This window comes from Octopus sinensis, linkage group LG9, assembly GCF_006345805.1.
Source record: "Octopus sinensis linkage group LG9, ASM634580v1, whole genome shotgun sequence".
In the NCBI taxonomy this organism is placed as follows: Eukaryota; Metazoa; Mollusca; class Cephalopoda; order Octopoda; family Octopodidae; genus Octopus; species Octopus sinensis.
In genome coordinates, this window is record NC_043005.1 from 24640643 (window position 1) to 24666510 (window position 25868).

At 39.1% G+C, this 25868-nt stretch overlaps 2 protein-coding genes across 3 annotated transcripts in view; one reads left to right on the forward strand and one right to left on the reverse strand.

Moving 5' to 3' along the window:
* The window catches only part of LOC115215866 (transmembrane protein 68), a 69355-nt gene that overhangs the window by 41281 nt on the left and 2206 nt on the right, over positions 1-25868 (reverse strand). The gene's annotated exons all lie outside the window — the stretch shown is intronic.
* LOC115215731 (cerebral cavernous malformations protein 2 homolog) overlaps positions 7132-25868 on the forward strand; it is a 64627-nt gene continuing 45890 nt past the window's right edge. Inside the window, exon 1 of the mRNA XM_036505833.1 lies at positions 7132-7747. Within this exon, the coding sequence (XP_036361726.1) occupies positions 7208-7747 (540 nt within the window). The 5' untranslated portion in view covers positions 7132-7207. The remainder of the gene's footprint in view (positions 7748-25868) is intronic.

The window sequence follows — 25868 nt, forward strand, 5'->3', positions numbered from 1 at the left end:
ATAATAATAATACTAATAATAACATTGAAAAATACCTTAGGAATGAGAACCCAGGTTTAAAATTTCTCCAAGACACCTGAAGAAGGCTAGAGGGTATATCAGCTGAAATGTTGTGTTAACAACAAACAAGATGAGGACAAATATGTCAAAATGTAAATAATCTAAACCACAGATTTGCTTGTCAGTTGTTTGACCTTAATCAGTTGAGCATATCCCTTAGTGGATGACAATATGTGCATCTCTGATCACGAGCAGAAGTAGTGGGGCAGCATCATAGCCATGTGTTGAGAGGGATTCTTTGGGGTTTGAATAGTTCACCTCTGGAAACATGGGTGTTTCATTCAACATCCTTAAACAACCCTTATTCAGGGACCTTTTGAGCGGGATGGGTTACTCAACCAGATGAAAATTCTAACTGGGCCCCACCTACAAGGTCATGTGCTGTTTATCTTGATATGAGATCACCATGTCGCACACATATGGTTGTGATACATGTGCCTAGTGTACCTTTATCAGATGGGTACACTGGGCTTCATATATTTTACACCAGTGTCACTTTGATGGTATGCACTCCTCTCTCACTCACTCAATAATAATAATAATAATAATAATAATGATAATAGCGGTAATGATAATATTTCTTACATGAGTGGGGGAGGGTATAAGGCACCTGGAGAAAGACCTAATGTAAAGTTGATAGTTGTTTTATCAACGTTGAAGGGATGAAAGGCAAATTCCATCTCAAGGAGGGACAACTAAATATTGTCCACATGATTACAGTAATGATAACGATGATGGCAGTAATCTTAATGATGATGATGACAGTGGGGCGGGGAGATGGTAATGATGATGAGAAGGGAGAGGAGGATGGAAAAGGATAAAGAGGACAGTATATAGGGATAATGATGACAGTGGTGATGATGTTGGTGGTGGTGGTGGCAGTGGCAGCAGTGGTGTGATGACAATAATGGTGATGATGGTGGGGGGGGGCCACGGTGACTGTGATTATGGTGAGTCCTTAATGCTTTTTTAATCTTTCCTGCCAAATTGTTTCCTCTTCTGTAAAATACAATGCCTGGGGTTATCTTGGGAGGTGGGGGACCCATAATATGGTAGCCAAGCAACTAAGATGACAATGGGAGCAGGGGTGGGGCTGGGGCTGGTTTCTTAGCAACAGCAGATTGACTGGGTAGTAGTAGTAGTATAGTAGTAGTAGTAGTAGTAGTAGTAGCAGCAGCAGCAGTAATAGCAGCAGCAGAAGTAGCAGTAAAGGTAGTATTAGTGGCAGTAAAGGTAGCAGTAGCAGGAGTAGCAGTAAAGGTAGTAGTAGTAGTAGTAATAGCAGCAGAAGTGGCAGTAAAGGTAGTATTAGTGGCAGTAAAGGTAGCAGTAGTAACAGCAGCAGCAGCAGGAGTAGCAGTAGTAGTGATTGTGGTTTAGTTCCAAGTCAGCCTTAACCTTTTCATTACTATATTTTTCTTTTGAAATACACTGACTTAATTTTAATTCGTCTTTTAAAAAAAAAATGAAGAATTTAGTAAATTAATTGTCATAATTAATCTGGTGTTTTGGAGCCAAAATTAACAGGAAATTTTGATAGAAAGTTTTAATTTAGATAACTTCAAGCAGGGATGGTGCCAGGAAGGTTGGCATCAAAAGGGTTAATCCAATAGACTTAAGAATAAATGTGCTCCTGACATGACCACCCTATCTTTTATCAGACAAACTATATCTAGCACTACAGCTTCTAATTTGTTCTTTTAAGGAGATAGAATGGGATATGAAGGATATTTAACTGCTATTTCCAGAAAGGATGAAAAGTAGAGCTGGCCTCCATGTAATAGTGGTGGCGGTTTGAATGTAAAGACCCTATATAAATACCACAAGGTATTCTGTCTGCTGCTTAAACACTTCTATTAAGTCACTAACATAATTAGCTGTCAATCATATTGTATAAACAAGTCCTTCTTCACTAGAATAACATGCACTGGAGCTGCCATCCTGCCCATTTTCTTTCCACAGACCCCACTATCAATACCCAAAATTTGACACAAACAAAAACAAACAACTAATTTCACTCAATGCTTCCAGCATCCCAGGCTAGAAAGTGGGGTGGCTATGGGCTAGAACTGACAAGTGTAGACAAAGAGGAGAGGTGATGGTGCAGTTAAAATGAAAACACCTATTGTAAATGCAAGGGGCCCTTAAGGGCTTGTAATTAACATTGATCCTATATTGTCATCTGGGTAGCCGAGAAACAAATCTCAACCCTACTCCAGATGATCTGTTACCTATTTCTGACAAACATATAATCTACGGCCATATAAAATGAAATATATTGGCCTAATTATGGAATGAAAGTAATGCAAGGAATTTGGTATCAAGTGCTACAAGCTGATTGTCCAACCTAGAGCCAGTCTCAATAACATGGTCAAAGATTGTCTTAAAAAGGTTTAGGAAATATTTCCACCTGACTGGCTCCCATGCTGGTGGCATGTAAATAGCACCATTCAAGTGTGGTCAATGCCAGTACCACCTGGCTTGATCCCACATAAAAAGCACCATTTGAGCATGGTTGATGCCAGTACTGCCCCACTGGCTCCCATGCCAGTGGCACATAAAAAGTACCATTTGAGTGTGATCAATGCCAGTACTGCCTCACTGGCTCCTATGCCAGTGGCATGTAAAAAGTATAATTCGAGTGTGATCAATACTATAGTGTTGCCCAACTGGTCTTCGTGCCAGTGGCACATAAAAAGCACCCACTACACTCTTGGAGTGGTTAGCATTAGGAAGGGCACTCAGCTGTAGAAAGCTTGCCAGATCAGATTGGAGCCTGGTGAAGCCTCCTGGCTGGCCAGTCATCGATGAAACCATTCAACCCATACCAGCATGGAAAGTGGACGTTAAACAATGATGATGATGATTAGTTACAAATGCAAAGTGGATCTTACATTACAGCACTGTAACATGGTTACAGTTACAAACACAACATTCCAGATGTATACAGGGAGTACTGCTCATACATGTGTAACAGTGGCTACTGTTACACACCCAGACATTCTTTCCATATATATATATATATATATTATATATATATATATATATAAGATTACTGCTCACCTAGATACATTTGTGATGCAGATACATACACACATAAACACCCTACATTACATTCTCACCATCACCTAGATTTCAACTTGACCTCAAAAGAGTTCAGTTTAGCAAAGACCGAATCCTCAACATGCTATCATACAACCATTGACTCACTTGGACACTGTTTCTTCCCTTTGCCTCTTCTGTTATATCAACCACTGCTCCTTGGGAATTAGCAAGCTATGTTCTACCTCCATGTGTCCTACCCAATTCATTCACTCTTCCCTACTTTTTCTCACTCCTCAAACACAGTAATTATTATTATCCATCAGATTCAGGCAGTGAGCTGGCAAAATTGTTAGAACACCAGGCAAAATGCTTAGCAGGATCTCATCTGCTGCTACCTTCTGATTTTGCTTTTCATCCTTTTGGGGTTAATAAATTAAGTACCAGTCAAGTACTGGGGTCTATGTAATCGACTCAAATCCTCCACCACCAAAATTGCTGCTCTTGTGGTAAAATTTGAAACCATTATTATCCATCAGATCCACAGTTCTCTGGAATCCTCCTCCTTGTCTGCATGGGCATGAGCATGGTTGTGTGGTTAAGAAGACCACTTTGCAGCCATATGGTTTTGGGTTCAGTCCAGCGGTGCAGCATCTTGGTCAAGTGTCTTCTACTACATCCCCAGGCCAACACATGCCTTTCGAGAGAATTTGGTAGATGGAAACTGTCATGTGTGTGTGTTTGTACCCCACCCAACACCCGAGAAAAGTGTTGGCTTGTTTTATCATCTCATAAAAGACATCAGTAAAAGACATCTAGCTGGTTAACACTGCACAGCTGCATCTGATATATTGTGAGCAGGGGAATCGAACCCCTACCACTAGCTGGTTAACACTGCACAGCTGCATCTGATATATTGTGAGCAGGGGAATCGAACCCCTACCACTAGCTGGTTAACACTGCACAGCTGCATCTGATATATTGTGAGCAGGAGAATCGAAACCCTACCACATTCTAGTGACAGGACCAACACATAGTAATTCAAACAACTACCATTATGGCAACTTATGGGTTCGGTAGGAGTTCAGTTTGCACTAACAGACTTGGTTCAGTGCACATTCGACATGGAATTAACACACCGTCCCTTACAACTTCTCAACGACTCCTACCAACCTCTTGTCGTTACTCTTTATAACAGTTTGGCTAGTCCATTCTTCCAACCTCCCCCACACCCACAGGGTGTCAATGACTCTTGCCACAACAGTTGCAGTCCAGTGGCTAAAACAAGTAAAAGGTTAAACAAACAACAAATGTCCAAGGTGAAAAGCTTCTCATCTAAGCCTCAACCAATTCACACACACACACACAATCAGTGACCACAAGTGTCACACAATCAGTGACCACAAGTGTCACACAATCAGTGACCACAAGTGTCACACAATCAGTGACCACAAGTGTTACACAATCAGTGACCACAAGTGTCACACAATCAGTGACCACAAGTGTCACACAATCAGTGACCACAAGTGTCACACAATCAGTGACCACAAGTGTCACACAATCAGTGACCACAAGTGTCACACAATCAGTGACCACAAGTGTACACAATCAGTGACCACAAGTGTCACACAATCAGTGACCACAAGTGTCACCAATCAGTGACCACAAGTGTCACACAATCAGTGACCACAAGTGTCACACAATCAGTGACCACAAGTGTCACACAATCAGTGACCACAAGTGTCACACAATCAGTGACCACAAGTGTCACACAATCAGTGACCACAAGTGTCACACAATCAGTGACCACAAGTGTTACACAATCAGTGACCACAAGTGTCACACAATCAGTGACCACAAGTGTCACACAATCAGTGACCACAAGTGTCACACAATCAGTGACCACAAGTGTCACACAATCAGTGACCACAAGTGTTACACAATCAGTGACACAAGAAGTATCACACAATCAGTGACACAAGTATCACACAGTGACCACAAGTATCACACAGTGACCACAAGTGTCACACAATCAGTGACACAAGTGTTACACAACCGGTGACACAAGTATCACAGAATATGACACTTGTTGAGATGTACATTACTCAGTTGGAATTCTTTTTTTTTTGTCTCATGTGATTTTTCATTTTCTCTTTTATTTCCAGACAACAGAAAACCCCGTAACACGCATAGATCCTAACCAAGCACCATCCAAAACCGTCTTCTCTTCATCAATTGAAATAAAATAACCAACGCTAATTACCCATAATTGACACTGAAACAGTGCAGCAGAAATGTCAGCCAGAGGTTATGCTTTCATTGCTGTCGCTATAAATATGTTGCTGAAATATTGGTCAGCATTGAAGACATCGAAAACAAAAGTGAAAACCTTGAAGAACAGAAAGCAATACCAGTCCTTGATTAGATCGGATTTTTTGTCAGATCTTAAAACTTTTTCAGGAGGGGATAAAGTCACCAAGATATGAGAAAGATCTGATGACACAGAGAAATAGTTAATATATATATATTTAATATATATATGTCTGTCTATCTATCTATCTATCTATCTATCTATCTATCTATCTATCTATCTATCTATCTATCTATCTATATATATATATATATATATATATATATATATATATATATATATATATACACACTCACATACACACACACACAGCTTAACAGTTTATAAAAAGGAGAAAAAGTGAGAGAGAAAGACAGAGAGAAACCTTGATTCCATTTTTGCTTCTTTCTCTTTCTTCCTCCCTACACTTTTCTCTGCTGCCTCTTTCTTTCGTTCTCCCTCTCTACTCTTCTTCTTCTATCTCCCTATCTACTTTCTTTCTTTCTCTTGTCTCTCCCTCTCTACCCTTTCTCCCACTAACTAAATTCAGCCGACTCCTCATTCTTCCTCTCTGCTCATTCACACACACAAATACTTCACATACTATAACAACAGCTCTGATGTCTCTTACATTACAAACCAGTCGAAAGTATAAATAAGTAAAATAAATGCTTTTTTTTTCTTTTTTAAACTCCAGTGATAAATAGACTAAGTGTCACACACACACACACACACACACACACACACACACATATTTATATATGGGAGTGGAGGTTACATATAAATGATTAGACAAACAAACAAAAAAAAAGCATATCAGAAAACAAACAAAAACATTTATAATAATAATAAAAATAATAATAATAATAATAATAATTAATTATTGGCACAGGGCCTGAAATTTGTGGAGAAGGAGTAAGTCGATCACATCGACCCCAATACATAACTGGTACTTATTTGATCGACCCTGACATGATGAAAGGTAAAGTCGGCCCCAGCGGAATTTGAGCTCAGAATGTAACTACAGATGAAATACCGCTAAAGCATTTCATCCAGTGTGCTAACGATTCTGCCAGCTAAATTAGTACTTTCATTTGCCGTTAGGACATAACCATACCTTCACCCTTATAGGAATTTTTCTTATATTTATTGATGATCTATAGATACATCATTATTAACGAGTTAAAAGTATTGATTGCTTACATAGGTACAGGGGTAAAATATTTCATTCATGCGAGGCTGTAATTGGACAGTACAAATGCAAAAAAATATTTAAATATTTAAAACCTGTTGATATCTAAGGTAACAGGTAGTAACCCACTATCGACATAATTTCTATCAGGAATAAGACCGAACCTGAACCAAACCAAAATAAGAATAAGAATAATAAACTGCTTTATTGGGGGAAAATTAGGATTTTGAGATTGGTTCTTGGGTGTTGAGTGTCTTCTGTGGTAAGTTTACATCCAAGTACCAAAGCTTCTAACTTGTAGAAAGAGGCCCTGTGCAACCTGTGACAACAGGTTGTTGTCTGCTCTCACAGAATCGACCAGAGTAAGTAAGACCGAAAACACTGGGAAGTAAAATAATAATAATAATAATAATAATAATAATACAAATCAAAGGCATTTCTTTCATTTGTTTTCTTTAAGAAACTGCTTTTACTCACTTAATTGTTTTAAAATATAAAAAACGTGGGTGAAGGCCAGGATTGAACTTGAGTACTTATATAGACTGGAGCCAATATCAAAAGCCATGAAGCAAAAAGGAAAAAACAACTGGAAAAGCACAAAGTTTAAATTTCCAGGACTGAACTTGATTTCCCCTCTGGAGATATTGGCTCATAGCAATATCAACTGCCGGAGATCAGGGCTGCACACGGCGCCATCAACCCGGGAGGGAAGTACAGTCAGTGGAGGTGAAGATGGAGCCAAAAGTAACACCACCACCACCAACAACAACAACAACGACACCACCAACAAACGTGACAGAGCCAACAGTCGGTCGAAGGTGGGACATATTGTTAAAAAGACTTCAACTCTGCAAGATGAGTTGGCAATTGAGCGGAACAGTCAACAAAGTTCATTGAGCTGCATGGCTGCACAGCACCAATACTGCAGCATTGACAGTTTCTTACGTCTAAGAAGCTTCAGTGATGAGATAAATGTGGAAATGGAAAAGTTGAGTCATACAAGTCTACACAGCAGTTGTTCTGGTCAAAACACGGAGCACAGTTTTGTCAGTTTGGCCACCAGTCTCAGAAGTATTGAAAGCAGATTCTGGAAAATGCGAATGGTAAGTCTGTATTTGGATTTTCATCGTGTTCTTATAACATTATATTGCTTTGTTAGAATCTCAGTTTATATCAGCAGTTTCACCAAGAGAGAAATCTCAACACATCAAATTAGCTCATGTATAAATTGCAATTGTGTAATTGCATCTCCCTAATTTAGTGTTAAATCTTGGTACAAGGTTTGTCCCTTCAGAGTTTTAGCTTTACCTCAGATATAAGCCTTACCTGTGTTCCAGTTAAAATCAATTATAGAATGTGACTTATACACAATACAGTTTATTACCAGCTGTGTAATACATAAAAATCTAGCCATACGGTCGCAGTTATTATTTATTTTCTCTTTTAGTGAGGAAGGCGACTAAAAAATGGTGGTGCCCATGATTCTCTAACAAGAAACCTAGGATGTAAATACATGCTCCGAAGGCATACTTGATGCTAGATGGGGTGGAGGGTATTAAACCAAGGAGTAGATTAAGTCTACTACTCAAGTAAGATATGGTGAGATTTGAACTTAGAACATAAAGAGCAACAACAAATACTACAAGGTATCCAGTGAGGCTGTGAAAACAATACTGTCAATTCACAGTCTCGGATTGGTGGTTTCGTATTTACACCAAAAGGACGAAAGGTAAGGTTGGCCATGGTGGGATATGAACTCAGAGTGCTGTCTTTGAACAAATACCACTAGGTATTTTATCTTTTCTAATCTAGGCACAAGGCCCGAAATTTGCGGGAGGGGGACCAATCGATTAGATCGACCCCAGTACAGAATTGGTACTTAATTTATCGACCCCGAAAGGATGAAAGGCAAAGTCGACCTCAGCAGAATTTGAACTCAGAATGTAAAGACAGACAAAATACCACTAAGCATTTCGCTCAGCGTGCTAATGTTTCTACCAGGTCCTCTCGCCTTCCCCAGGTATTTTATCTGATGCACTAATGACTTTACGAATTTACCACAATCTTTATGATATGCTGCAAATTGATGCAGCATGTGCTCTGCCTATTAGCCTTTATTTGTTTCAGTCATTGGACTGTGGCCACACTGGAGTATTGTCTTGAAGAGTTTAGTAGAACAAGTTGACCCCAGGACTTATTTTTATGTCTGGTACTCATTCTATTAGTCTTTGCCACTGAACTGCTAAGTTATAGGGACATAAACAAACCAAGATTGATTGTCACTTGGTAGGGAGAGACAAACACAAACACACACACACATATATATACGATAGGGTTCCACATATATTTCATCTCCCAAATTCACTGACAAAGCAATGGCTAGAAGACACTTGCCCAAAACTGCCATGCAGTGGGACTTGAAAATGAAACCACATAGTTGCAAAGCAAGCTTCTTAACTACATGGCCATGCCTACACCTTTGTAGGACTTTTCCTAGATTGAATTTTTTTCCCCAAATGAAGGAAGAGGCAGAACCCTTAATGCTTTTCAGGGCCTTCCTCAAACTAGAGACCTGGCTTAAATACTTGCAACTGTGTAGATTCAACTAAAGGGGCCCAAGAATCAGGTGGCAATATTGATGTAGGCAACTGATTAAGTCTATTTGGTATAATCCTTTCTACTGGAAGCACAAGGCCTGAAAATTTGAGGGAGGGGACTAACCGATTACATCAACCCCAGTCTATAACTGGTACTTAATTTATCGACACTGAAAGGATGAAAGGCAAAGTCGACCTTGGTGGAATTTGAACTCAGCACGTACCAACGGGTGACATACCTGTAAGTATTTTGCCAGGCATGCTAATAATTCTGCCAGCTCACTGCCTTAAGTCTATTTGATATGATAATAAGTGTACCATGAAGATCAACAAACCCCTACATACATCTGCTTGACTAGGGTCCACTTGGGGCTCAATAGCAACAACATCAATACCATTGACAACACTACTCTTACAAACAACAACAGAGGTAAAACTGAATCAATGAGGAGACTTTTATGTGGTCGCATGACCTGGTGACATGCCTCCAAGTTGTAGTCTCACCTCTCTAAAACTCTACATTTAAGATTAAAACAGGTTTTCACATACTCTTTGGTTGACGCAAATTTCTTCTGCTTGCGAGTTATCTTGTATCTCTACAAGGCCACCATTCAACCTTGCATTGAAAATTGCTGTCATCTTTGGTCTGACACTTTCTCTAAGTCTTGCTTAATCAAATTCAAAATCAAGTTGTTAAAATGGTGGGTTCTTTTCTTTCTACTAGGTCTTCAGCTTATTGTCAAAATGTATCTATGTTGTATCATTCTATGAATATTCACATGGTTTTGCTCTGATGAACTTTCTGGTCTAGTAACCTCTGTCATCTCCTTTAAACATGTCGCCTGCTTTTCTTCCCAGACACGTCATTTCTCTGTTGAGCTTCTTGTTTGTCATAAGTCCTTTTATTCCAATAGCTTCTTTCCTCAAACTGCTGCTCTCTGGAACACAGTACTATCATCTTGTGTTCCTCTGGTCTACGATATTCAGTTGTTTAAGCCTTCTTTCAATCACCATCTCTTAAATTTATAAGCCCTTTATTTTTCTTCTTTGTAGCTCTCTTATATCCTTGGGGTTTGGATATAGACTACGCTGTAACATTGTTATAACACTACAAAAACTAAATCCATAACAAGCACATAACAAACTTCTCTTCTCAATGACTGCCTTCACAAATGCGACTGCACACACCACACTGTTTGTCACACTGTCAGTACACATGCACTTTTACAAGGTTCAGGACAGTTCACTAGCTATCCCACAGGGGTGTCGGGATTTCACCACAATAAGTTCCTTACACTGCAGTAGCATCAAGCCTTGTTTGAGACAAAATTGTTCAAAAAAAAAAAAAAGGCAGGGGGACATAACCAGTGGCCATTAATGTCCATAGCAGAATTCACTCCACTACAAGACTTCAAGCCAGATCTCTAGTTCCCCTCTTTCTCCCATCAGTTTTGAAGGACCCCCAAAAAATGGACATATACAATCCTTCCCTTTCCAATTATAACATTAAAAAACAAGAACAATCCAAGAGTCTATCTACTATATTTGGTATTTCAGATTGAAACATTTCACTCATGGTCAAAGTATGTCATTAGAATTTAACATAAACAACTATACGGAATATTCAGTTTTGTCGAATATAATATTCAATTCAAGAATAAAAAATGCTATTGAAAGCTAATTTGAATAGTTAACTGTTCCAGAATATAAATATTCTATGAAGTTGTCTAATGTTGTTTGAAATACCAAACTGAATATTAGCATAACTGGATATAGTGTGAGAGGAGAGGAGAGAGAGAGAGAGAGAGAGAGAGAGAGAGATAGGGGGAGGATAGAGATGGAGTAGAGAGAGATAGAGAGAGGAGAAAAAGATAGAGAAAAGGAAAGAAAGATGGATGGGGAAAGACAGATACATGCAGGGACAGCGCTGCCAAGCATTATGCTATTCTTATCAAATAAGCAGTTTCTGTTTTGTCCTCAGCATTTATGGAATTATGACAGATTTTTATAGAAGTTGATGTCATATGTTTTTGTTTATTTCACTGATCCAAGAATGGATGATGCTGGCAGGAGAGACAGAATGACGGAGAAATGGGAAGAAGAAGTGGTAAAGGGTGATTACAGGAGTCTGAGTCTTGCAAAAGAGATGACCAATGGAGTGAGCAAACACACACACACACACACACACACACACACACACAAATATATACTATTTCTGTTCTACATAAATGCCTATAATATATATATATATATATATACATATATACACCATGTCTATTCTAAATACATATACATGTATATGTGTGTATGTGTGTGTTTATATATGTGTGTGTGTGTTTATGTGTGTGTGTGTGTGTGAATATATATGTTAATATATAGTTGAAAAATATCGTTACAGGTATAAATATACCATAAACAAGTATAAAAAAATGGAGGAGAAAAAGATGTTGAATCAGAATTAGATCTAATACAAAATAGGATTCAATACATACGCACATTTCAATGGACAATGCAAATATGTAAGAAAAAAAATTATAATTAAATTTATGCATTGTCATTCTCATTAGTGTGGCATGGAATGTTAATATACATACATTATACATACAAATTATGGGGGTTTAGTTCACAGGTGATCTAAACAATCAGGTACACTAGGTAAGTGCTGTAACAGATTACTAGGGCTCCAAGATTATAGCCAAGGCGGTAGTTATGGAGCCATTGCAGATTTCCGATGAGACAGATATATGATTGTTAAAGAGGACAGCAAATGTTAAGGCAAGGCAAACATCTCAAGTCTTATATATTATTATTATTGGAAAAAATTCTGAGATATCCCAGAAACTGCTGTAAGACTTTGAATCGTTTTCTAATAATAATAATGTATATGATTTGATATGTTTGCCTTGCCTTAACATTTGCTGTCCTCTTTAACAATTATACATTTTTATGTTTATTTATTTATTTTATCTAGTTTCAGCTCACGAGCTGTGGCCATGCTGGAGCACCGCCATTCGGTATTGCTACATGATTTTACTTCACGAATGCATTTTAGCAATTGCCATTTGGTTCATGAGAGAGTTCGGTGCAGCTGCCCTCATCTGCCCCTCCTGCCGTGAAGTTGGTTCATCTGGGACACCTGGCAGGAAGAGATCCAGTTTTATTTTAAAGACATCTGTATCCACCCCATGCAGGTCTCTCAGGTCCTTCGGGAGGATATTGAAGAGCTGTGGATCTCTGAAGCCCAGGCTATCACAGTATCTTGTCCTACATCTTGATGGCAAATTTGGAGTCCTTGGCACTATGCAGTGGCACCCAGTTCTAGTATTTGTGTAACTCTCGATGCCAAAGTTTGGGACAAGTCCTTCCAGGATCTTCCAGATGTATATTATGGCATATCTTTCTCGCCTACGCTCTAAGGAATAGAGTCTTAATCTCTTGAGTCTTTCCCAGTAGCTTATATGCTGCACAGAGGCTATCTTCATCATGTAGCTTCGTTGGATCACCTCAAGTTCTGTGATTAACTTGACACTGGATGGTGACCATAGCTGAGAGCAATAGTCAAAGTGGCTTAGGACTTAGAACATTATATATATATATATATATATATCTTTATATACATTATATGTGTGTGGTGTGTATGTATGCACACACACACACACACACACATAGGACACTTAAATATTCTCAGACGCTGTCTTCCCCTCAGTGTCATTCAACATGGCTTCGTACTGAATTTTCTTCCATCCAACAGGTTGAATCCCTCAACAGCTCATACATGAACCCTTCTACATGGCCCCGGCAAAAGTGCTTTTCATGTGACACTGGCACAGGAAGCTTGCAGGTCAATCCTCTTCACCAGGGTGAGCTGCCTTGATGCATTTGCTGTAGAGGATCAGTCTACTTGAGCACAGCAAGGTGCCACATACCTCAGTCCTTTGTCATCTCTTCCTTAAGGGTCAGTGTCATGAGGTTGTCCTTCAGTACTTTGTCGCATGTCTTCCTGGGTCCCCCTCTTCCATCAGTTCCATCCACTCTGAGCGATCAACACTTCTTCATGGAACTGTCGATATCTATCCACATCACATGACTAAACCAGCACAGTCTCCTTTCTTGCACACTGCATCTAATTCCTCTTCTGCCTAACTTTTCTCTCAACATACAAGCACTTTACATTATTTACATTTAACAGATATTTGTCCTCATCTTCTTTATTGTTAACACAACGTTTTGGCTGATATATCCTCCAGCCTTCATCAGGCGTCTTGCGGAAATTTCATACCTGGATTCTCATTCCTAAGATACTAGATTTATAAGCCCTAAAATTCACACCAGGCATATGGCGTGGTGGTTAAGAGCACGGGCTACTAACCCCAAGATTCCAAGTTCTATTCCAGGCAGTGACCTGAATAATAATAACAACAATAATAATAACATTGAAAAATACCTCAGGAATGAGAACCTAGGATCAAATATAAATAATGTAAATAATTTCTCATCTCTTAAATATAGAACTGTATACAAGCACTTTGTTGCACACGTACATTTACATTCCACATCTAGCTTCATTCCTCTCAAACCTTCACATGTCCCCTGCATTCATAGCCTGTGTCTCATGAAGAATTGCATCATACACTCTTCCTTTCACTGAGAGAGAGAGAGACACCTTTGGTTGCCAACAGCTCGCTGAATTTTTCTCCATCCTGTTCTATACATCTGCCTCTTTACCCGGCCATTTTCAAGAAATTGAAGCACACATTAGGCAATGAAGTTCTAGAATGTGGCTGATCATAATAAGCCTATTGGATCAGGACTGACTTGGAATGGAAGCAAGGACCAGGCTCTGAATATTACACCTCCACTTCCATTCCCCCAGACAGAGAATGGAAAGAAAGAAAAAGTAAAAGTACATAAAGCAACAACAAACTGAGATTAAAGTCCTGCACTATTGATCATGCGGTCATGAGTTCAATAACAACTGAAGCCATTTTACTGTTCCACTGTACAAAGTACCAAATTTCATTTGCTCCAGTTTGCATGACTGAAAAGAAAAAAAAAAAAAAGAAAAAAAAAATTGGGGGGGGAATATATCAGTTTCTTATTCCTACTTCACAGTTTAGTGGCCAATATTAAGAGAGACATCCTCCTCCTCCCCACCACCACCACCACCATTGTCATTATCATCAACAAGCTACAAAAACAAATACCCCCACCATCAACAATCCAATGACTTAACGAACAGATAATGAAGTGGTTATTAACACTTCACTGATTGATAACATAAAACCTCAAGGACATTTCGTTGAGAAACTGTCATTTGAGATAAACAAGTAATTAAGACGATATAGCTTTCTAATTTTAGCTTTAATATTGGTTTCAAATTCTGGCACAAGGCCAACAATCTTATGGGAGGTGGGTACATTGATTACAGCAGACGACATCAAGCTGTACCTTGAAATCAAGAGGACAGATCCTGATGTCTACAACTCTTTCCTGCAATCAGACCTAGACACAATGCAGCAATGGATCACAGACTGGCAACTGAAACTGGCTGTGGACAAGTGTACCACCATGCATTTTGGGAGAAAAAACCCTGTGTTCACATACTCCCTCCACAACACTGATATCAAGAAATCCTCTTGCGAGCGTGACCTAGGCATCACTGTCAGCAGTGATCTGCGTTGGTCAAAGCATATCTCTAAGATTGTCAGGAAGGCCGAGGGTGTCTTGGCATCACTCAGCAGGTCTTTTGTTAGCCGCTCTCCAGCCATCTATTTAAAACTGTATACAGCTATGGTACGACCACACTTGGAATTCGCATCATCAGTTTGGAACCCCTATCTTGCACAGAACATTGACCTCCTGGAATCTGTCCAGAGACGTGCAACCAAACGCATACCCTCCATCAGACACCTACCATATTCTGAGCGCCTTGTTTCCCTGGGCATGGATTCACTGAAGCTCCGGCGTTTGGCGACGGACTTGGTAAACACCCACAAAGTTATCAACCACCTCACCAACAACAACACTGAACACCTTTTTGATCTCCATGTGTCTAACACACGTGGACATGCCTACAAAGTCAGAAAACAATACAGCTCCCATGACTTTCGGAAACATTTTTTCACGCTCAGAGTTGCTGAAGCATGGAATAAACTGCCTGCGTCAGTTGTTGACTGCCATGACACTGCATCTTTTAAGGCCCTCATGCTTTCCGAAATCCGCCGAAACTTCACCTGATTATATATACACTTTAGATGAGTTGTAGTGCACCTGAGCACTGTACACAATTATTATTATTATTATTATTATTATTACATTGACCCCAGTGCTTAACTAGTACTTATTTTATCAAATATGAAAGGATGAAAGGCAAAATCAATCTCAGGAGAATTTGAACTCAGAACATAAAAGTAGATTTGTGTGATGTGGAAAATATTCCATCAATATTGCACCCAAGACTTGGCCACCATGCTATCCCCCCACAATAAAAATCAAACTCAAGACACATAACAATATTACGAAACAACTACTTTACCTCAACCGGTCCAGCTCTTTTTAATATTATACGAAAATACATCAAAACGGAAACAGATCCCATAAAATTCAAAAGTTCTCTGGACATATTTCTCCAAAAACATCCTAGACCAACCTCCTACATTCAGATATGTCTCCAACAATAATACCTGTTTGCTAGCGTGGGCCATGGTGTCCCATGTGAATCATGATCTAAAAGACTACACCAGGTGGAGCTATTAAGTTAGACATGGCCTGGACCTATACTGGCCAAAACCTATCTATCTGAGAATGCAGCATTTCGCCTGGTGGGTTAAAGATTCTGCCAGCTTGCCACCTTAGTTTTAACTTTAATATTATCCACTTCAAGGCAGCAAGCTGGCAGAAACGTTAGCACACCAGGCAAAATGCTTAGCGGTATTTCATCTGTTTTAACATTGTGGGTTCAAATTCCACCGAGGTCGACTTTGCCTTTCATCCTTTTGGAGTCGATAAATTAAGTACAGTTGTATACTGGGGTCGATCTAATCAACTGGTTCCATCCCACAAAAATTTTGGGCCTTGTGCCTGGAGTAGAAAAAGGATGTTATATGCTGTTGTTTGTTTGAGGGTGGCAAGCTGGCAGAATTATTAGCACACCGGGCGAAATGCTTAGCAGTATTTCATCTGCTTTTACATTGTGGGTTCAAATTCCACTGAGGTCGACTTTGCCTTTCATCCTTTTGGGGGTCAATAAATTAAGTACCAGTTGCGTACTGGGGTCGATATAATCGACAGGCCTGCTTCCCAAAAATTTTGGGCCTTGTGCCTAGAGTGGAAAAGAATATTACTCACTTCAAAGATGGTGAGCTGGCAGAATAATTAGCAAGCAGGGCAAAACGCTTAGTGTCATTTCATCTGTCTTCATGTTGTGAGTTCAAATTCCACCGAGGTCAATATTGCATTTTCTCTCTTTAGGGATTGATAAAATAATTATCAGTTGATATTGGGTGTTGATGTAATTAACTTAGCCCTGCTCCTGAAATTGCAGGTCTTGTGACAAAATTTGAAATCAATATCGTATCCACTTTGAAATTTCAAAACAATCCGACTTCTCATTTTTAAAACAACAAAGGATGTTTTATTAATTAAGGGCATCCAACTGTAGAAACTATGCTAAAATAGACATGGAGCCTAAACAGCCCTTTAGCTGGCTAGCTCCTGTCAAACCGTCAAACCCATGCCACCACAGAAAATGGACATTAAATGATGACAATGATGAACTCTCTATAAATGTAGCAATAACCTTTCTCTCTTTCTCCCTCCCTCTCCCGCCACATACAAGCAAGAATAATAATGGTTTCAAATTGTGGCACAAGGCCAGCAATTTTCAGGGAGAGGCATTAGTCAGTTACATTAACTCCAGAACTTGACTGGTACTTATTGACTCTGAAAGGATGAATGGCAAAGTTGACCTTGGCAGCACCTGAACTCAAAACTAAAAGACAAACAAAATGCCGCGAACGATTCTGCCAGCTAATTGCCATTCTTTCAAGAACAATGATCCTTTTTAAGGATGCAAGCTGTCAGAAACGTTAGTACGTCAAACGAAATGCTTAGTGGTATTTTGTCTGTTTTTACATTCTGAGTTCAAATTCTGCCGAGGTCAACTTCACCTTTCATCCTTCCGGGGTCGAAAAATTAAGTACCAGTTGCAAACTGGATCGATCTAATCGACTGGCCCCTTCCCCAAAAATTTTGGGCCTTGTGCCTAGAGTAGAAAAGAATAATTCTTTCTACAATAGGCATAAGGCCTGAAATTTGGGGGAAGCGATTAAGTCGTACATCAACTCCAGTGTGTAACTGGTACTTATTTAATCGAACCTGAAATGATGAAAGGGCAAAGTGGACCTTGGCGGAATTTGAACTCGGAACGTAAAGACGGATGAAATGCCACTAAGTATTTTGCCTGGCACACTAACGATTCTGCCAGCTCGCGAATAATAACACCATTAGATATATTGAGAGGTACTGATCAACAACAGAGTAGAGAGCTAGGTAGAGGTAAAGAATTCAAAAACCACCTGTTTTTGGCATAACCCTAACCTGGCGAAAGTAAAGACAATGAACTGCACCCCCTTTGGGATGAGTTTTTTTGTTTTTTAAAATTTTTTACAGGAACCCACAATATCGAGTGCAGAGATTCCAAATCTGCAAAAAAATCTGTATTTCAAAATTTTTTCTTTGGTAATTTGTATTAAAATTTTGAAAACGCGTTTCTAGAATGTCAGGTTTTCTGTTTATATACTTTTTGCATCTGCTATTCTATAATACTAAGCATGCGTGAACATTAGAAGAGAAAACACTTTAATTTAACTTCTTGTCATAGGGCGGGGGATAAGATTTTTTTTTTTTTTTTGAAAAACTGAAATTTTACAGAATATTTTTTTTTCTTTTTCAGAATCATAATCTCCGTATTTTTCTGCCTATTTCACAAAAAAAAAAAAAAAAATTCAAGTGAAAATTTAAGAAATTTAGGGGACGGAATTAAAATTTTGAAGTGCAGATTTTTTGCCGCTTCGGAATCTCCGCATTCGACATAGAGGAAACCTGTAAAAAAAAAAATATTAAAAAATCCCAACGTGGGTGCGGTCCATTGCCTTTACCTCGGCCAAAATACGTACACAACCCGTTTTCGGCGTAACAAAAACCCTAACCCTATTCTAAAACCATAACCCTAAAACCTAAACATCGGGTGCACATCGTCTCCTAACTCTAACCCTAAATACCGGGTGTGCGTATTCTTTACCTTCGCCGAGAGACTTCTTTAAGGTTCTACACTTTAGTCTCCATAGTACTAACGATGTTCTCAGACAAGCTGACGTGTTAATGTACAGCAGAGCAGTGAATGATTTAAGGTTTATTAACTCTTCAATATTCATATTGTCTCAACTGCCGCTCGACACGTTGACGCATTTATGGAAGTTAAGGGTGTAGGCGAGGGAAATAACTCTTGTCTGCCTAACTTGGAAAGGATGAATTACAGTATCAATGCTGCTGTGATTATGTCATCTTACTGACTACTGCTGTGATTATGTCATCTTACTGGCTACAACATTGAACGTCTATTAATCCTTGCAATTAAGATCTGATGTTATTGTTAGTATCAGGGCGGCGGTGGTGGTGGTGGAGATGAACATGTTACTGTAGTGGTGTTGTAATTAGGATGGTGTAGGTGATATTTGACAATGTAGAAAGCTTAGTGCGAGAGGAATAAATAGGTGTATTAATGTATTTTGTTTTCACCTCACTTTCTCTCTTCCAAGGTCACGCGGTAGAGCTTGTGTCGTTGAAAAACTTGCTTCACAACAACGTTTTCAAGTCCAGTCAGTGTGTGTGTGTGTGCGTGTGCTCGCGCGCGTATGTATGTATGAGTATATGTGCGTGTTAATATACATATGTGGGGGCACGTAAAAAAGCATCCACTACACTCTCGGAGTGGTTGGCGTTGGGAAGGGCATCCAGCCGTGGAAACTTTGCCAGATCAGATTGGAGCCTGGTGCAGCCTTTCTGGCTTGCCAGCCCTCAGTCAAACTGTCCATGTTGGCATGGAAAGCGGACGTTAAACGACGATGATGATAATGCATAAATGTGTGTGTGTGTGTGTGTATGTGTGCGTATGCATATATATATATATATATATATATATATATATATATACATATAGGCGTAGGAGTGGCTGTGTGGTAAGTAGTTGCTTACCAACCACATGGTTCCAGGTTTAGTCCCACAGCGTGGCACCTTGGGCAAGTGTCTTCTACTATAGCCTTGAGTGAATTTGGTAGGCGGAAACTGAAAGAAGCCCGTCGTATATATGTATATATATGTGTGTGTGTGTTTGTGTGTCTTTGTTTGTCCCCCACCCCCAACATCGCTTGACAACCGATGCTGGTGTGTTTACGTCCCTGTAACTTAGCGATTTGATGAACCAGGCAGAAGCACTGCAAAACAAAGATGTACCACGTAGCAGTATGAACTCACATGATAACACTGGTCGGCAGACTGATGCCTGAAGGTCACATCAAGTGGCTTTTCGTAGGAGAAGCCTGAACTGCAATAGGTTTGTCCCATAGAGAATGTTTCCAGACACTTTTGGGTACCCCCTCATATCTATATCTATATATATGTCCAACCCATGCTAGCATGGAAAGCGGACGCTAAATGATGATGATGATGATGATGATGATATATATAGGGTATAGTGAATAAACTGTCGTCTAAATTATGCAAGAATAAAAATAACACTGACATTTATTTACATTATATAATATAATTCTACTATATTATATAATATAGATATAATATTATATAATATAACAAAAAATCAAAACAAATATAAGTCCAACAATTTGTTTCAACTCATAGCCACTCATGAATTTATAAAAATTCACATTTATGCATATGAGTCTCCTCGGGGTAATATTTATTCAAAAAAAAAATTTCCATGTAAGGACTGCTAAATCATAAAATAGACTGATTTAGAACATGCCTATGTTTATAAGCATCAAATACCAATGTTTATGCTTGTAAACATAGGTATATTTTAAATCGGTCAATCTTATGGTTTAGCAGTCCTTATATGGAATTTTGACTGTTTTTTGAACAAATATTACCCCGTGTCTGTCTCTGTGTGAATCCCTAAAACTTGAGAACTACACAACCAATTTCATTCAAATTTTACACATGCCTTACTTAGGGTCCAGGCAAGAAGTTAAAAATTTACTAGGCAAGAAGTTAAAAATTTTTTGGGCCTATGACATTACATGGACCCTAAGTAAGACATGTGTAAAATTTGAATGAAATTGGTTATGTAGTTCTCAAGTTTTAGGGATTCACATAGACACAGGTAGACACAGAGACAGACACACATTCTCATCTTTATATATATATATATAGATACTTTATTTAAAGCAGCAGAAAATTCAAGAAAACCTGTTTCTCTGAGTAACAGGTTTTGTTGAATTTTCTGCTGCTTTAAATAAAGCATATTACTCTACCACTGGTATTTGAGTACTCTTTTTTCCACCTTGTTTCACATTTATGTATTTACTCCGGTATATATATAGATATATAGTTCAGATTTATAGTAAACAAAAGATGAAGACAGGTGAATGAAAACAAGGTGTATTAGTTTGACACTAAAGGTAAAGACCCCCTTCGGTCATGAATGACCATGGGATTGCACCTAGAAAGTTACCCTCCTAGACACAAGTCCGGGCAAGGTTGTTTATGGAAGAACAGCAGTCACCCATGCATACCAGCCTCCCCTCTCCACACCACTAGTGTTATCCAAGGGAAAGACAAAGGTCGATACAGCTTGGCACCAGTGACGTCGCAACTCATTTCTAAGGCTGAGTGAACTGGAGCAACGTGAAATAAAGTGCCTTGCTCAAGAACACAACACGCAGCCTGGTCCGGGATTTGAGCTCACAACCTCACAATCGTAAGCTCGACGCTCTAACCACTGAGCCATGCGCCTTCACAGTTTGACACTATATATATAGTTTGACATTATATATATATATATATATAGGTTTCAAATATGGTAGAAGGCCAGTAATTTTGGGAGAGGGTTAAGTCAATTACATTGACTCCAATGCTCAACTAGTAGTTATTTTATAGACCCTGAAAGAATGAAAGGCAAAGTTGATGTCACATGAGTTTGAACTCAGAGTATAAAAACAGGCAAAATGCTATTTACTATTTTCCCAGTGTGTAAATAATTCAGCTAGCTTGCTGCCTTATGAGTCCTTTTGTCTTTAATTCTTTCTTTATACTTGTATATTATATAATCCTTAAGCTTAATGTCAGTAGCCACCCACTAGTTTATGAAAAATATACAAAAATCCTTACATAGAACTGTGCACTTCGCAGTTCTAGCGACACAGTGTTTGGCTGTTGTGTGCATGCTCACATGTCTGAGATAGGAAACTTCGTACAAGGGAGAGAGAGCACTGCGTGAACGACAGTGCCGAGTGAAAGGTAGTGTTTCTTTTTCCCTCTGCATGTGTTGTGCTAAAAAACGTGCTTATATACTTGAATGTGATAATATGTAGAATTAGATTATTATCCTGCTTCCAGCTTCAGTGTTGCTGCCAGGATTTGGAAAATAGGGCACATTACCTCACCTTATTTTGTGATTTAGGGGAGATTTTTGAAAAACAAAGGGGAATTCACAAGCAGTGTTCAGTGAACAAATTAAACACACTACCTGGCAGTGGCTAAAACACAAACTGATCAAGTTTATGCTTAAATTTTCTTTTTATATGTTTGTTTCCTTTTACACAATATTAAAACAGCTAAAGGTTTTCTGAAGTAGCACCCACCACTAATTTTATGTATACCTCACAGTATACGTGTGTGAATTTTTGTCTAGAAGTATAGGTGGAAATCCACAGTACAAGCACATAAATCGTCCCACCTTTAAATTAATTCAGTTAATAAAACCAGTTTACATATTTCTTTTGCATTCTCTTTTTTATAATTGTCATTTTACTTGTAACTACAGCTTTTCTGTTTTAAAACCCATAAAACATTATTTTTGAATGGTTTGGGGGTGCTGGAACGGATTAATTATATTTTAGTTAATTTCAATGGGGTAAATTGATTTGTGAAATGGGTAAATCATAAGATGAGTTCAGTCATAGAATGAATTAAACTTGTACTGAGAAGTATCACACCATATAAATATATATATATCTATATATATAAAACTCAACTTGTGTGTCTGTGTGTTTAACTTCCCGGCACATCTCCTCCTAGCCAACAAATCGTAGAACCACCAAAAGTGGGTCACTTAAAGTTTAGGCGAATGAAAATTGAACTGCGCTATTTCTGTTATGAAATTCATCTCGCAAGTGCAAAAATCGATAATGTGTTTGTTTAGGCCTTATCCCATGCATTGAATAGTGAACTTTACTCACTCAGCTGTTTGACATGAACTGTGTTCATCACGCGTGCAAGTATGGGTAAAATGCATGAAAAATTAAAAAATCAAGATATAAAAACGAATTGCTGTAAACATTGTAGAAATTCTGCAAAGAAATGAATTTTCGGGATGTAGCCTGAAGGGTTTTTTCGTATTAATCGTTTGGACTTTGTGAACACATACCAATTGTTTTCATAACATTTTTAACGCTTTGAATTAAATGTGACCACTTTGCAAAGCCGGGCAATACTGCTAGTATATATATATATATATCACCTTCATCATTTAGCATCCACTTTCCATGCTAGCATAGGCTGGATAATTTGACAAGAGCTGGTAAGCTAGAGGGCTATGTCAAGCTTTATTGTCTGTTTTGGCACGGTTCCCACAGCTGGATGCCCTTCCTAATGCCAATCATTTTACAAAATGTACTGGGTGTTTTTTCATGGAACCAGCACTGGCAGGGTCACATGTATCTTGCAAGACAAGACAAAGTTCCTTCAACTGGGAGGTGTGTAGTAGCGAGGGATGTGGCTTCCTGCCAGTTGGTGAGTCAGTAAAAGAATAACAGAGGTATAGAGAGTATTGGTGTAGAAGAAATATAATGGTATTGCAGTTGGAGAAGAAGGGAGAAGGAAACTTAGAAAGGTAAAGATGGTAGGAATAGGAAAGATTGTGGTAGATGTGTCAGGACATACCCACAGGGCACAGTGGAGTGGGGCGACAGACACAGTGGGGGGAAATCTTAATTATTGTTAATGATGATGGCCTTCACCCACTGTATGTAGGGAAAATGTGCACAGGAACAAGCGAAGGGAAGGAAGGACAGAGTAAATTTGACCTCAGCATGACTTCAACTCAGAGCACAGACAGGAGGAATAAAAGAATGAAAATCTCAAATTAGGTGGGAAGCGTTTAGTCAATTACATCAACTCAAGTACTTGACTGGTACCATATTTTATTGACCCTGGAGGAATGAAAGCAAAGCTGGCATCGACAGGATTTGAATACAGAACATAAAGAGCTTGAACAAATACTGCAAAGTATCTTGTTCAATGCCCTTGCAATTCTGCCAATCACTAACACTCTTATCAATCCATGATCTGATACAATGCAAAATACTGCTACTGTCAATATGCCACCTCTAGTCTTAGATATAGTATGTGTGTAGATGGAATGGCCATGGCTGGAATGTCTTTGATCATAGGAATGCCTTGTTCAAGACTGAAACAGCTAAATTTTCCTGTTGCAATAAAAAAAATAACTTGCTATTCAAGACTGCTACTTAATATACCCAGCATTAACAAAAGGATGAGGCCTCAGATTCAAGTGGAGGGTTATAATAGATAATACCAACCCTAGTACTAGAAGGGCATTATTTATCTAGCCCAGATTAATGCAAAGCAAAGGTTTTGAACTCAATAACTAAATACTCTCTTTACTCTTTTACTTTTTTACTTGTTTCAGTCATTTGACTGCGGCCATGCTGGAGTACCGCCTTTAATCGAGCAACTCGACCCCGAGACTTATTCTTTTGTAAGCCTAGTACTTATTCTATCGGTCTCTTTTGCCGAACCGCTAAGTAACGGGGATATAAACACACCAGCATCGGTTGTCAAGCAATGCTAGGGGGACAAACACAGACACACAAACACACACACGCATATATATATATATACATATATACGACGGGCTTCTTTCAGTTTCCGTCTACCAAATCCACTCACAAGGCTTTGGTTGACCTGAGGCTATAGTAGAATACACTTGCCCAAGTTGCCACGCAGTGGGACTGAACCCGGAACCATGTGGTTGGTAAACAAAGCTACTTACCACACAGCCACTCCTGTGCCTAAATACAGCATATTTTATCAAATGCGGTGAGCTAGCAGAAACGTTAACATGCCGGGTGAAATGCTTAGCAGTATTTCATCTGTCTTTACATTCCAGGTTCAAATTCTGCCGAGGTCGACTTTGCCTTAGATCCTTTTCAAGGTCAATAAATTAAGTACCAGTTGTGTACTGGGGGTCGATCTAATCGACTGCCCCTCCAACCTCCCCAAAAATTTCGGGTCTTGTGCCTAGAGTAGAAAAGCATATTTCATCAAATGCTCAACTCATTCTGCTGCATCAACACCAGAAGGAAGAAAGTCAATAGGATTTGAACTCGAAATGTAAAGTGAATAATTTCTTAAACAGATACAAGGACCCAAATTTGTAGGACATGGTAGATGGGTGAATGGGGGGGAGTCACAATGGTCTATCATAGTGACCCCCAGTTCTTGATTGGTTCTTATTTTATGTAGTCCACATGGAGTCGCTCAAGTTGACAGAATCTTAACTCAAATATGAAGAGATATAACTAAATATCATCAATGAAAATATTTTAAAGCAATACAATGCCACAAATTTAAAGACTACCACTAGGGGTATAGGTGATGGTACAGACTGGGGGTATAGGTGATGATACAGACTGGGGGTATAGGAGATGATATAGACTGGGGGTATAGGTGATGATATAGTCTTGGGGTATAGATGATATAGACTGGGGGTGTAGGTGATGATATACACTGGGAGTAAGGGTGATGATATAGACTGGGGGTAAGGGTGATGATATAGACTGGGTGTAAGGGTGATGATATAGACTAGGGGTAAGGGTGATAATATAAACTGGGGGTATAGGAGATGATATAGACTGGGGGTATAGGAGTTGATATAGACTGGGGGTATAGGAGATGATATAGACTGGGGGTATAGGAGTTGATATAGACTGGGGGTATAGGAGTTGATATAGACTGGGGGTATAGGTGATGATATCGACTGGGGGTATAGGTGATGATGTCGACTGGGGGTATAGGTGATGATATAGACTGGGGGTAAGGGATGATATAGACTGGGGGTATAAGAGATGATATAGACTGGGGGTATAAGAGATGATATAGACAGAGGGTGTAGGTAATGATCTAGACTGGGGGTATAGGTGATGATATCGACTGGGAGTATAGGTGATGATATAGACTGGGGGTAAGAGTGATGATATAGGGTGGCGGTATAGGTGATGATATAACCCCCACCCAAGTACTGAACTGGTGTATTATTTTAACCTGGAAAATCGGTGCAGCATCAGACACAATTCTTTTGATATTTAGT